The 14,662-nt window shown below is 38.3% G+C and overlaps 1 protein-coding gene across 5 annotated transcripts in view; it reads left to right on the top strand.

Annotated features, from left to right (window-relative positions):
* The window catches only part of LOC126283944 (peregrin), a 242,985-nt gene that overhangs the window by 130,170 nt on the left and 98,153 nt on the right, over positions 1-14,662 (top strand). For 3 of the 5 annotated variants that reach the window (XM_049982346.1, XM_049982347.1, XM_049982351.1), the window contains exon 15: positions 4,677-4,742. The exons of the other annotated variants lie outside the window; for them this stretch is intronic. In XM_049982346.1, coding sequence (XP_049838303.1) covers positions 4,677-4,742 — 66 coding nt within the window. The remainder of the gene's footprint in view (positions 1-4,676; positions 4,743-14,662) is intronic. 5 annotated transcript variants of the gene reach the window in all.

Here is a 14,662-nt window from a genome sequence, read left to right as displayed (position 1 = left end):
TAGCTCATATCTCAAACTGGCACTTAAATTAATACGTGTCACCAACCAACAATGGACGATGCTAGCTGTAGATAGTGGGGTTAACAATAGATTCAACTATTAATAGCACGTTTCTTTTTCACAACACACAGATATTATCATTGATTAGTGCAATAACATTTAGATTTTCCAACTTTAATAATTCAATTTAATAATTCTTTGTAGCTTCTAAAATTATAGTGATGAACATAAATTATGCAAAAGGTGATGCAATAATGTCTGCCAACAATCAATATTTTCCGAGAGGGAATGTAAAGTCTTTAGTAAAAAGGCGTTACTACTTTAGTTACGACTAAATAAGTAAATAGAAATTGAGCTCTCCAACAGTTACTAAAAGAGTATATTACTACATAAGTAATATATTAAAGTAGTTCAGACTAAAGAAGAGTTACTACAAGAGTAATTTATACTAGTTTGGTGCTCGCCACCCTAAATGTCTCAAATTTTTTTAAATTCAACAAACCAAATATATCTTCACAGCTACATTTTGAATACTTTATATAAATTATACACCAGACCCAACACTCAACTAAATGAAAATGGGAAACCTCCTGAAGTTACCATCAAATTGTACTGTAGAACTGACTTTACACAGGCCAGCATTGAACAAAGATAATCATGACCTTCCAACTTGACATTTTATTATGTGTCCATGCCACTGACTTGCTGAATTCGTATCTCTGGGACTACATGTTTCACTCTATTACATCACATAGAGGTCAAGAATGTTTCAGATTCTGGAAAGGACATCTTTTTGGATTTGAAATTTCAAACCTTTATTTCTCTTTTCCATTGCAGAAAATGACATTTTCTCTTTCTGCTGACACCTGCAGTATAACATAGCCACTTTTTCAGAGTCTACTACAGATTCTTCAAGTTATATATAAAGCTGGATGTAGTCTCAGAAAGCTGTTGCAAGTTTAGTTTGTCCATGGACAAAAAGTATACTACTATTGTGATTACTTTGTGCTACGTAGAGACTTGTAGGATTTGCGGCTGGATGATGTTCAGGTATTTTACAGCCATGTATATGTACCACAATTGGAGAAAGAAACTGGATGTCCCAGCAATTGATGGTGGACGCTGCATAGAAAGTATCACTGGTCCTTTTCTACAGCTAAGTAAGGACAGAGTATGGCCAGAACATAACTTAAACACAATAACATGCGATTGGCAAATACATCAACAGAGTTGATGTTCATGAGGTTCCCAGCAGCACGTAATACCAAAATGGCTGAATAATGTCTAGATACTTGAGCATCATCACATATGTATCAAAACATCAAATAAAAATGAAAGTATGTGGAAGGAATCAGTCACACACAAACATTGATGTCAGTGTTAACAATACAAAGAGATAAATCCAAATTAACAGGTATTCTTTTGTAACAAAGGAACAGAAAAGTGTCATTATATTATTTCTATAATTGCGTTATTGTATTTATGTCACAACAAAGAATCTTTCGATACATCACCACCTGTCAGTGGACTTATTGGGAGAAGCTAAATGGTGATCGCTTTTAAATTGTGCTAATCTGTTGTACAAGAGAGCAGATTGCTTACGTTCTGGCACTTTACAGGAATGTTTGATCACAGGTAATATCTATTCAGTCTTCAGTCTGTCACTTATCACACCAAAATGCCAAATTCCACTGGGATTCATAGTTAGCATTAAGCTGTAGGCCTTCATATAACTGACTGCATATATCAGCTTAAAGTTCAGAAGAAGGCCACAGCATATTACCTCCAATAGGAAAGTGTGTATTAAAGAACTGTGATAAAGGGTGCTTCTGCACGAAAGTATTGTTTTACAACAAAAATGGGTTGTTGCTGGCACAAATATTTGATTGAAATCTGCTGATTTAGTCGCCATTTGAGGAGAAATGTGCCTAGAGGCTGAGTGAAGCAGCATGAATACTACATTGTGATGGCCAAGATAATTTTCATGTACAGAAATAAATGTTTTTGCTAACTGTTTTCTTAAAAGGGATTTGGTTTAGTATGTTCTAAGTAAATGTTTGTTACTTTATATAAAATCCCAAAAGAGTATCATGACTGAAGAGTTAATGAGAGAGAACTAAAAGTAGAGAAAACAATAGTATGTATAATGGCTATGTAGTGCAGGAACAAGATATTGTATTTGGATAAAGTGACTGAATATATGGCTAATTGAAGCTTGTACATGAAAATGCTCCACAGTACATAAAATTCTGCTTATTTTTCAACATTGCTTATCTTTATGCATTGGACTATAGACAAACTTCATTATTCGGGGACCACTGGAATTTATCACAAATCTCTCATACCATGAAATGTGCAGTAGTTACACATGATATAAAAAAAGTGTGACTCAGGCAATAACATGGAACCTGCACAGTGACCTCAGAAGTTAATCAGTTTGATTGTTGTGGAACAAAGTTCTTCCAACTCCTTGCATAATTTTTTTTTAAGTAGAGTAAACCAGAAAGAAATATCTACAGTTTTAACAGTATAATGAAAAGGTGAGTTGCCAGTCACCATATAGCGGAGATGCTGAGTCGCAGAAAGGCACAACAAAAAGACTCTAAGGCCTTTGTCAAAATTACACACACACGCAAACGCAACCCAGTGCGTGAGAGTTGCATTTCCGTAGGTGCACCTGCACGTGCGTGCATATATCTGTGTGTGTGTGTGTTGTCGTTTTTTTTTTGACAAAGGCCTTGTAGACCGAAAGCTGACTTTCCGACAGTATTTTTGTTGTGCCTTTCTGCGACTCAGCATCTCCGTTATGTGGTGAGTAGCAACTATCCTGTTACATTCCATCCTGGATTCTCCATTGTTCTATAGATTTTTAGAGTGCCACAATAGGATACAGAAGTAAAAGAAGTGCAAATAAGTGTGCTCCAACTTATTCAAAGTGTGTTCCAGCTTACTCAAAATTTTACTGGTGCACTGCCTCAATTTATACATGTATCACTGAATGTTGACACAGGATGACAAAAGCATTTTTAGAAACAGGATATACACAGCACTCAAATAATTTAAAGTTGTGTGCATGTAATAATCCTCGTCATGTGAAATGTTTTCAAATGCTTCAGATATTTCAGATGAGCATTGAGAATAGTGTGAATACTGACTTTCCTACTGTATGCTACTGATTACATGCTCTGTTTTGCAGCCAAGTAATAGTGTTAAGAAACCGCAACATTTCGATGATCATCACACTCATCATCTTCTGGTGAATTGTCAAGATTTGCTTAGGTTCCAGTATGTTTACTAGTGGTGTGCCTCTTCCATATGGGTGTGAGCAGCAGGGTCCTTTGTTGCTGGTCCACGTGGAGAGGGTGGGGGTGCAGTGGTGGGAATGGCAGGTCGGCTGCAGGCTGTGCTTCAATTTCTGCATGGGCATTCCAGATGCATCTTGCATGCTGGACATTGCTGGAATCTGTACTTCTAAGGATTCCTTAATAATGGCGCCCTAGTACTGTTGCTCACCATAGCAATGTGGCGTTCTCAAAGTTAAAAGTGTACTGTGCCACAGCTGATTTCTCTGTATGCCCCAGCCCTGATGTGTTCATCACTCACCTGATGTGTTCTCCACAGTATTTTAAGATACAGTGCACACTGGACTCGCATTCGGGAGGACGATGGTTCAATCCCGTCTCCGGCAATCCTGATTTAGGTTTTCCGTGATTTCCCTAAATCGTTTCAGGCAAATGCCGGGATGGTTCCTTTGAAAGGGCACGGCCGATTTCCTTCCCACCCTTTCCTAAACCGAGCTTGCGCTCCGTCTTTAATGACCTTGTTGTCGACGGGACGTTAAACACTAACCACCACCACCAGATACATTTCTGCATTTGTCTGATATATTGGTGGCCACATTCATTGTACATCCCTGGTATGTTCAGGAGTTCTTTTATCTTAGATTGTGGTCAGAAGACGTTTGTATGTAATATTTCTCTGATTTTTACTTACATGTGTTCGCACTGTTCTCTTTTTTTAGCTATTGTATGGAATGACGGAGTATAAACAGATGACTGTATTTCTTTCTTGTTGTTCTACTGTATTTGTGGGATAACTGGGCTGTAATTTGGTGTAAATTGTATTTGTATTTTTGCTGTAGTTGAATTCAAGAAAGTAATTTTGACTGGTAGTCTTTTGTTAGATTGGTAACACTGAGTGAGCATTTTATATGTTAATGTTATAATCATACGATATGAGTGTAATTGATATTACTTGTAGTTATGGTTATCTAGTATCATTCTGGTGTCTATTATGCTCAAATTTCTGTAGAGATGTTCTTCAGGTTCAATTTATTTTGTAAAATCAGGTCGGTGGGGTGTCAGTGTTATTGCTGTGTTATATATTTTTCATTCCTTAAAACAAGATTATGTTTCTAATCATATACCTTCTCTTTGAAATCACTGAACATATGAAATATACATACTGACACCCCTTGCTATGGCACACATCAGTGAAGTCCTGAAATTTTTATTTTATATTCTTAATCTTACTGTGGGACAGTGCTTATTATATACTATAAATTTGTGTTACTTCCTATAAGACAAGAGATACATGTTTCGTGAAATATTCATATTATAAATAGCTTCTGTAATTTCACTGAAGATTGTAGGTAACATTAGGCATGGTACTTTCAGTTTTGTCTACCTCCAACGCTCAGACCGGAGATGCAGAATCAAGTGATGAACCTATTCAACCTGCTGGTTAGTAATAGTTCCATACTGTGATCTTGCTTGTCTAATAACATGGATATAATGCTCTTCATCCCTTCATTTTCCCACTTCTGTTTATTTAAAATTTGATGTGAAATTAATTTGTGTTACGTAGTTAACCATGCATGCCACTAACTCACATTATTGCTTAGTTAAGTGCATGACCTTCATAGGTAAAAAATTATCGCAGTTTCCAGTGTTATCTGCTGCTTATGCCAATTATTACACAGAAAGTTTAATGCAATATAGATTAGCGCAATATTATTGAAAGGAAAACCTTGTATCCTTTCAAAATGGCCAACTTGCTCTTTTAACATTTGCTTTTGTAAACATTTTATTAGTTTTGGTTAGTGTTCATGATTTAAAATTAAGCATTTTTTATGAATACTTAGTCTGAGACAAGCATACTAGACAGTTTGAACAAAGAGTGGGAAACATGAAACCCGAAAATTTCTTTAGAGTGTAAAGTAACTAATACACATTTCATTGCTTTTTTAACTTGCACTTTTTCTGTATTTTCAGTTGTTAGAAATTATTCTCTTCACTACTGCATGTTCCTTTCCTATTGCCGTACTTCATTTGATGTCTTATACATGGATGGACAAACCTCTGACAGTATTTCCCATTATCACACAAATGTGTAGAATATGTTGTGTTTTGAATTAACTGACACCCAAAAGAGTAAATCAGAAAAGGGTTTTAGTGGCAATCCTCCACCTTATTTGATCAAATGGTAGTATTAGTAATGTGTTCTGCTCAGCTCCAAAATGTTCTTCTCTCGTATGCAGTCCGCAACCTGATTAATCTAGCAAACGAGATGCTAGGGGCTGCCCTGTAACTCCAAGCACTACATTTAATAACAGAGAAAATAGATCTGTTGATCAACATTGGAAAGAGTGGAGTCATTACTGTAGAATAATGAGAACCAGTGCTATCAAGCATATCAAGAGATCTGAAACCAAAATGTACTCTGGAGAATGGATTTCAGATTACCTCAGTAAAATTGTAATTCTCGAACAAAGAAAAATCAAAATATATAGGGCATCTTATGCTTGCAGAAAAATGTACGCCTCTAAAATCTATCAACAAATATCAAACTAATACACTGTAACACAGTAGTCAGACTGTCAGTCCTCTATGTGGCAGAGTACTTATTCCTAAACAAGAAGATCCCAATAAGAATTAAAGTATATGAAAAAGAGTTCCTGCAAAGGGTAGTGGAGCCAAGGACCCTACCAGATGGGAGACGATGGTACAAATCTAATCATAAACTCCACAAACTCAAAGAAACCCTTACCAATGTCATCAGAAAAATATTACTGGCTTTCTGTGATCATCTGTGCAGAATGGACGACATTCATCGGCTGTCATATAAGATCTTCAAAGTAGACACAGTGGTAAAATCATAGTATCCCTGTAAATCAAGCAAATAGAGAAACCCCCCCCGAACCATGGACCTTGCCGTTGGTGGGGAGGCTTGCGTGCCTCAGCGATACAGATAGCTGTACCGTAGGTACAACCACAACGGAGGGGTATCAGTTGAGAGGCCAGACAAACGTGTGGTTCCTGAAGAGGGGCAGCAGCCTTTTCAGTAGTTGCAAGGGCAACAGTCTGGATGATTGACTGATCTGGCCTTGTAACAATAACCAAAACGGCTTTGCTGTGCTGGTATTGCGAACGGCTAAAAGCAAGGGGAATCTACGGCCATAATTTTTCCCGAGGGCATGCAGCTTTACTGTATGATTAAATGATGATGGCATTCTCTTGGGTAAAATATTCCGGAGGTAAAATAGTCTCCCATTCGGATCTCCGGGCGGGGACTACTCAAGAGGATGTTGTTATCAGCAGAAAGAAAACTGGCGTTCTACGGATCGGAGCGTGGAATGTCAGATCCCTTAATCGGGCAGGTAGGTTAGAAAATTTAAAAAGGGAAATGGATAGGTTAAAGGTAGATGTAGTGGGAATTAGTGAAGTTCGGTGGCAGGAGGAACAAGACTTCTGGTCAGGTGACTACAGGGTTATAAACACAAAATCAAATAGGGGTAATGCAGGAGTAGGTTTAATAATGAATAGGAAAATAGGAATGCGGGTAAGCTACTACAAACAGCATAGTGAACGCATTATTGTGGCCAAGATAGATACGAAGCCCACACCTACTACAGTAGTACAAGTTTATATGCCAACTAGCTCTGCAGATGACTAAGAAATTGAAGAAATGTATGATGAAATAAAAGAAATTATTCAGATAGTGAAGGGAGATGAAAATTTAATAGTCATGGGTGACTGGAATTCGAGTGTAGGAAAAGGGAGAGAAGGAAACGTAGTAGGTGAATATGGATTGGGGCTAAGAAATGAAAGAGGAAGCCGCCTGGTAGAATTTTGCACAGAGCACAACTTAATCATAGCTAACACTTGGTTTAAGAATCATGAAAGAAGGTTGTATACATGGAAGAACCCTGGAGATACTAAAAGGTATCAGATAGATTACATAATGGTAAGGCAGAGATTTAGGAACCAGGTTTTAAATTGTAAGACATTTCCAGGGGCAGATGTGGACTCTGACCACAATCTATTGGTTATGACCTGCAGACTAAAACTGAAGAAACTGCAAAAAGGTGGGAATTTAAGAAGATGGGACCTGGATAAACTGAAAGAACCAGAGGTTGTACAGTGTTTCAGGGAGAGCATAAGGGAACAATTGTTAGGAATGGGGGAAATAAATACAGTAGAAGAAGAATGGGTAGCTTCGAGGGATGAGGTACTGAAGGCAGCAGAGGATCAAGTAGGTAAAAAGACAAGGGCTAGTAGAAATCCTTGGGTAACAGAATAAATACTGAATTTAATTGATGAAAGGAGAAAATATAAAAGTGCAGTGAATGAAGCAGGCAAAAAGGAATACAAACGTCTCAAAAATGAGATCAACAGGAAGTGCAAAAGTGGCTAAGTAGGGATAGCTAGAGGACAAATGTAAGGATGTAGAGGCTTATCTCACTAGGGGTGAGATAGATACTGCCTACAGGAAAATTAAAGAGACCTCTGGAGATAAGAGAACAACTTGTGTGAACATCAAGAGCTCAGATGGAAACCCAGTTCTAATCAAAGAAGGGAAAGCAGAAAGGTGGAAGGAGTATATAGAGGGTCTATACAAGGGCGATGTACTTGAGGACAATATTATGGAAATGGAAGAGGATGTAGATGAAGATGAAATGGGAGATACGATACTGCGTGAAGAGTTTGACAGAGCACTGAAAGACCTGAGTTGAAACAAGGCCCCCGGAATAGACAACATTCCATTGGAACTACTGACGGCCTTGGGAGAGCCAGTCCTGACAAAACTCTACCATCCGGTGAGCAAGATGTATGAAACAGGTGAAATACCCTCAGACTTCAAGAAGAATATAATAATTCCAATCCCAAAGAAAGCAGGTGTTGACAGATGTGAAAATTACCAAACAATAAGTTTAATAAGCCATAGCTGCAAAATACTAACACGAATTCTTTACAGACAAATGGAAAAACTAGTAGAAGCTGACCTCAGGAAAGATCAGTTTGGATTCCATAGAAATACTGGAACACGTGAGGCAATACTGACCTTACAACTTATCTTAGAAGAAAGATTAAGGAAGGGCAAACCTACATTTCTAGCATTTGTAGACTTAGAGAAAGCTTTGGACAATGTTGACTGGAATACTCTCTTTCAAATTCTAAAGGTGGCAGGGGTAAAATACAGGGAGCGAAAGGCTATTTACAATTTGTACAGAAACCAGATGGCAGTTATAAGAGTCGAGGGGCATGAAAGGGAAGCAGTGGTTGGGAAGGGAGTAAGACAGGGTTGTAGCCTCTCCCCGATGTTATTCAATCTGTATATTGAGCAAGCAGTAAAGGAAACAAAAGAAATACTCGGAGTAGGTATTAATATCCATGGAGAAGAAATAAAAACTTTGAGGTTCGCCGATGACATTGTCATTCTGTCAGTGACAGCAAGGGACTTGGAAGAGCAGTTGAATGGAATGGACAATGCCTTGAGAGGAGTATATAAGATGAACATCAACAAAAGCAAAACGAGGGTAATGGAATGTAGTCGAATTAAGTCGGGTGATGCTGAGGGAATTAGTTTAGGAAATGAGACATTTAAAGTAGTAAAGGAGTTTTGCTATTTGGGGAGCAAAATAACTGATGTGGTCGAAGTAGAGAGGATATAAAATCTAGACTGGCAATGGCAAGGAAAGCGTATTTTAAGAAGAGAAATTTGTTAACATCGAATATAGATTTAAATGTCAGGAAGTCTTTTCTGAAAATATTTGTATGGAGTGTAGCCATGTATGGAAGTGAAACATGGACGATAAATAGTTTGGACAAGAAGAGAATAGAAGCTTTCGAAATGTGGTGCTACAGAAGAATGCTGAAGATTAGATGGGTAGATCACATAACTAATGAGGAAGTATTGAATAGGATTGGGGAGAAGAAAAGTTTGTGGCACAACTTGACAAGAAGAAGGGATCGGTTGGTAGGACATCATTCTGAGGTATCAAGGGATCACCAATTTAATATTGGAGGGCAGTGTGGAGGGTAAAAATCGTAGAGGGAGACCAAGAGATGAATACACTAAGCAGATTCAGAAGGATGTAGGTTGCAGTAGGTACTGGGAGATGAAGCAACTTGCACAGGATAGAGTAGCATGGAGAGCTGCATCAAACCAGTCTCAGGACTGAAGACCACAACAACAACAGAGAAAAACCTTGCAGAACTTAATATTAGGCAAAACTTAATGACTAACAGGGGTGACTACCATGTAGCTATTAAAACTGAACCCTTTCTCAAGTTCCTAATGGAACTTAGCCACAATGAAACAGGAAATGCTCCAAGGAACACAAAGACAAAATTGAGCAGGAAAATGAAGGAATACTGAGCACAAGATGCTAAGGAAAAAAGAACTACTAAATTTCACCTAGAACACCAGAAGTGGCAGGTGACAACAGCACAACAAAAACGCAAGCACTTATGATCCACAGATGGCCCAAACGAGTTAAAAAGAAAATGATATTGAATGGTTAGCTTAAGTGTTTTTATCATTTTTGACATCTCATTTGGTAGTGTCACTTCTGAGCTAAGTGGCATAATATCCATAAATACATTATTTTGGTTACGTGCTGCACACAGTAATCAGATAAACCTTGTGACCTAGTAGAAAAATGAGTAATGGTATATTTTTATATATATGACACTTCATTTCAGAACGCTATTCAGCTGTAGGAAAACCTTTACGTAGAGGAATAAGCCTGGCACTAATGACTTCAAGTATTCACATTTAACATTTATGAGAGGTTATATCTCCACAGATAATTTTATCCTTTGCTGAACTGATGTTGGTTTTTTCTATGTTGTAAGAGGTAATTAATACCAACACCATGTCACTGCTTTGTTGTGCAGGAGGGATTTGAGGTCTGCAGTGTTGTAAGTCACACGAACCATTTCTGGGGTGATTGGTGTTTGGTGCGTGAAGAAGTGCTGGCTTCCAAGTACACAAAGAACATGGTTTATTGATGATGATGCTGTGAACAATAGGCTATTTTCCTATGTTAAAAATATGGTTTGGAGTGTTGTTGTTCTGATTGATAACAACATTTAAATAGCATTTACAGTCAATATTCTCACAAAATATCTGTTATTTTTATGTAATTAAAACGTAAAAATAAATAAATATCCTTTATTGGCGGATGCTCTAGAGACGACGTAGGTTAGGAGTAGGATGAAGGTATACAATGGAAAAAAACAATTATAACTTTTAAGTAATAGTAGAAAGGAATTTTGTGAACGCTGATAGTGCAAAACTTGAAAAAGTTGATGCGCTTATGTTACACTCGTTTAGAGCAACGATATCTGCAACGATGCACATTCTTTTCCCTGCTCCCTGCAGTATCCTGAAACTCGGTCAAAGCTAAGGAATTGTAGAACTTTTGCAAATGGATCCCCATGTATTGTAACTAGATTGTCGACTATGAGTCATGCGCTATGACCCAAGCACAACAAAATTATTCTTGGCAAAACGTAATGCTGATTTCCTCTATAGAAGACACTCAGCAGAGATACTGCTTCCAGCAAGCATTCAGTGGTTGAACAACTAGTGCATCTGACTGCAGATGCAGAGGTCACATGTTCGATTCCTGGATGTGTCATATATTTTTAAAAGTTTTGCACAGAATACAGAAATAGAGTTAACAAGAGCTGTTTGTAGCAGTTGTTTCAGTTGTGGGATATATTATATTTAGTTTTACTTTAGTATTAGTCTGAGAAATGGACAACAGAAGTTAAATGCATTTACTATGTGAACAAACAATTCTCGTTTTTTGGAAACCATTGCTAATAGTGAAGATATCACCATATGCCCACAGTACAATGAGGTGTACGACGATAAGGTTATACTGACAGATATAAAGCATATACAGCACACAGCCAACATAAACATTAAGGGCTGTGATGTTTGTGAGTGTAAACTAACGTTGGTGTCTGAAGTAGACTTACTTCATCTTTATGTAAGATGATAAAACTGTGAAAGTTGAAACAATAAGTATTTTAGCTGGATAGTATAAAGATAAAAAAACATTATTTCTAATAAAGTATAAAATTTGTGGTCACATTAACTAGAAAATATCTATTTGAATGTGACATGTGTGAATAGCAGTTGCAAATGTAATTACTTATAAATAGCCAGGGAAGAACAACGATATTCTGTTTCTGACCAGCGTGGTGCAGTTTCGTAATTTTGATTAGATTTTTATATGAGAGGAATACTGAGTCTTTTTACAAGTAAGTTAAAATGTTCTTTTGGTCAGATTTGAACCAGTGATCTGTGGAATCATCTTACAAAATTAGATGGTCTACTGGTAAAACAACTGAACTACCAAATAATTGAGATGTAGTTGAAAAAACAATAATTTTCCCTAATGTTAGCTTCACAGTGCAACACATTTTCAATTAAGTTAGTATACTTGTGTGTCAATGTGATGGCTATTTGTCGCTACAGTGCAACCACATTTTATGCATTTTATCATTCCATGGAACACTCAAAAACAACATTTCAGTGGTTTTTATGCATGTTTTTGTACAGTATGGTACAACACACCATTTGTAACCCGTTCCGAAGCGCCAATTCCAAAACAAGGTATTATTGTGAATTAGCATTATGAAAGTACAAGCAGTGAGCAAGCCAGTGACATCACAGGCATCACATGGCTTTAATGGAGCATTTTAGCAGGCTTTCAAATTATTTGCGTTTCATTTCCAATTCATAAAAGAGTACTGAAATTCAAGAGGAAAAAGCGTGTTAGGAGAATAAAATTAGATAATTAGTCTGTTAATACAATGTTCAGAAAACAGTCAAATACCCAATTCACAGTGAGTGGCAGGAAGAAACATTGTTAACAGTAACAGTCGGTACTTCATGGTTTCCCTTTCATGAGTTACAAGAAGACATAACACGTGGTAAATAACACCAGTTCTAACTCAATCACAAGAAGAGATAACATTTAGTAAATAAATCTGTTGAAATCCATAACTCCTGGCTCATGTGTGGTTTCTACATGCAGCAGCTAATGAGGAATTTCAGCCTGTGCTCCTTAGGTAGGTACAGGAAAATTTTACAAAAAATCATGAAATTAGTGGTTTTTAGCGAAATAATTCATAATTAGCAATTTGTACTAGATTTAATAAAATTTGTAATTTAGCTATGTAAAAATGCTATAAATCTGAGGACAGCAGTGCTAATATTCATAACTGATAGTTATTCAATGTTAAACCTGCATTTCGACTTCTAACCTGCTCAAGCATGAGGTTTGTGTATAATCTTGAACTGTCAATTCATTCCCCGCATAATAAACTTTGATGCAAACGTGAAAATAGTACCGAAAACAGCAAAACTAACACAGAATGTGGTAAAAATAGTAACAAAGGCTTTTGCTAAAAGGTAACACTGAATTTGGAAACACGTAACACCAAAGTTGATTAACATTACACCCAATATGGCATAAGACAACACTGAACTCAACAAAAGTAACCAGTAAATTTGGCAAAAAAAAAAAGAAGAAAAAGAAAGAAAGAAACCATCAAATTTTGCAGAAAATAATGTCAGATTTGAAAAAAAAATAGATGTGGCAAAAAGTGACACTGAATATTGCTGAAAAAAATGACACCAAATGCGGCAAAAATAATTACACCATATCTGACAAAAAAAATACTAAATGTGGCAAAAAATACATGAAGTTTGGCAAAAATACATAAAAATTGGAAAATAAAAACAAATTTGGCAAAAGTATTAACTAATTTGTGAAAGGCTAACATATTTGACAAAAATAACACAAATTTTGGAAAAAAAGTTATCCGAATTTTACCAAAAATAAAACAATTTTCCTGTCTGAAGGATACACTACTGGGTGTGCCTGATGTAAAGCCTGGAGCATAGATAAACTGGACAAATACCTGAAGGATGAGCGAGTGCTCCAACTGATGAGTTACAGGGTGTGGCCAGCATAAAGGCCAAGAGTGTACACTGAACATATGCTGGGTGAGCATGTGCCCCAACTGATGAGCCTATGGGAATGGCTGGCATAGAACCCAGATGCTAAGCGAATACTTGTGCTCCAAAGGGTGGGCTGCTGGGTGCAGCCAGAGTAAAGTGCAGAACCCTAGAGAATCCTGCGTAATGTCACCTGCTAGTCGTAGAGCGGCTTCTGAAATAGGCAGGCGGAAGGATTTCCATGTGGAGCACTTGACTTAGTGGCAGCGCCATGGTTGTTGGGGCATGTTCTGCTGGTGGAAAGACTGGTGCCTCATGTGGCAGCTGCAGGAGATGCCGTGGAAACAAGCCAGCGTGTTTTGTTGTTGTCCAGAAAGTTTATATATGTGTGCCGCATTGCTGGCTCGTATTGGCTTACCGGCACATAGGCTGGTTCCAGTGGAAGACTGGGAGCCCTCAACCAACCAGAGGCGGGTGTACATCGGGTTGCCAAAGTGGTCAGCAAATGGCCGCAGAAGCGGCATACCTTTCTCCTTGAAAATGAGAGATGCAGAGCCATCTTGATGAAAGCTGAAGATTTTGCATCCCCTTCTCCATAATGGAAAAAGATGGTGGAATCATTGTGACAGTGGCACATCATTGCCATGGCATGTTGTGTCGGTGGTATGTCTTTGTAGCGGCATGTTGTGACAGTGGTACGTCTTTGCACTGGCATGTTGTGACTGTGGTGCATTGCGGAACTAGTACATAGAACCTGCCCCCGCACCCCTGTGGAGATAGAGCCGTGCCAACATGATGCTGGGTACTGCAGCACTGACAGGTGTCCACATGGTAGAAGTGCATCCGCCAGGCAGAGGCAGGGGTATCCCAAGGCGCAGGGAGCTCATGGTAGTTGCAGTCTGGTCCCTGTCATGCAGGACTCGGTGACTGATGCAATCGTACACTGTCCAGGTGTGACCTGGCAGGGGCAGAGCAAGACTGAAAAGAAAAAGCAGATGCAGGTAGCTCATCGCAGCAGGGCTGATGGCGTAGAGCCATTGAAAGTGAGAGAGGGACACCAAGGGAGGAGCACAGATGGAATAGGGTGAGCACCACAGGAATCCATTGTGTGCAAAGCTGGCAGGAGATCCAACGTATAGGAGTGTGGAAGCAATGGAGTACACCACCAGAGAATACTATTATGTGCAAAGCCACCAGAGGAGCATATATGAAGGAGCACGGAAAGAAGAGGCTGGAGCACCACAAGAGTCCGCTGTGCTTCAACCTGCCAAAGTGTGCAGTTGAGCAGAAAGAAAAGAAGCATAGAATTGGAACTGGGTGGTTAAGGGATGAGGAATAGATGTTCCTTCAGAGAGCCAGGGAGGCTGACAGAGACCACGAGAGAAGTCTACACCCATAG

Source organism: Schistocerca gregaria, chromosome 8, assembly GCF_023897955.1.
Source record: "Schistocerca gregaria isolate iqSchGreg1 chromosome 8, iqSchGreg1.2, whole genome shotgun sequence".
Taxonomy (NCBI): domain Eukaryota; kingdom Metazoa; phylum Arthropoda; class Insecta; order Orthoptera; family Acrididae; genus Schistocerca; species Schistocerca gregaria.
Note: the sequence above shows the minus strand (reverse complement) of the source record. Positions and strands in the feature narration are given on the sequence as shown.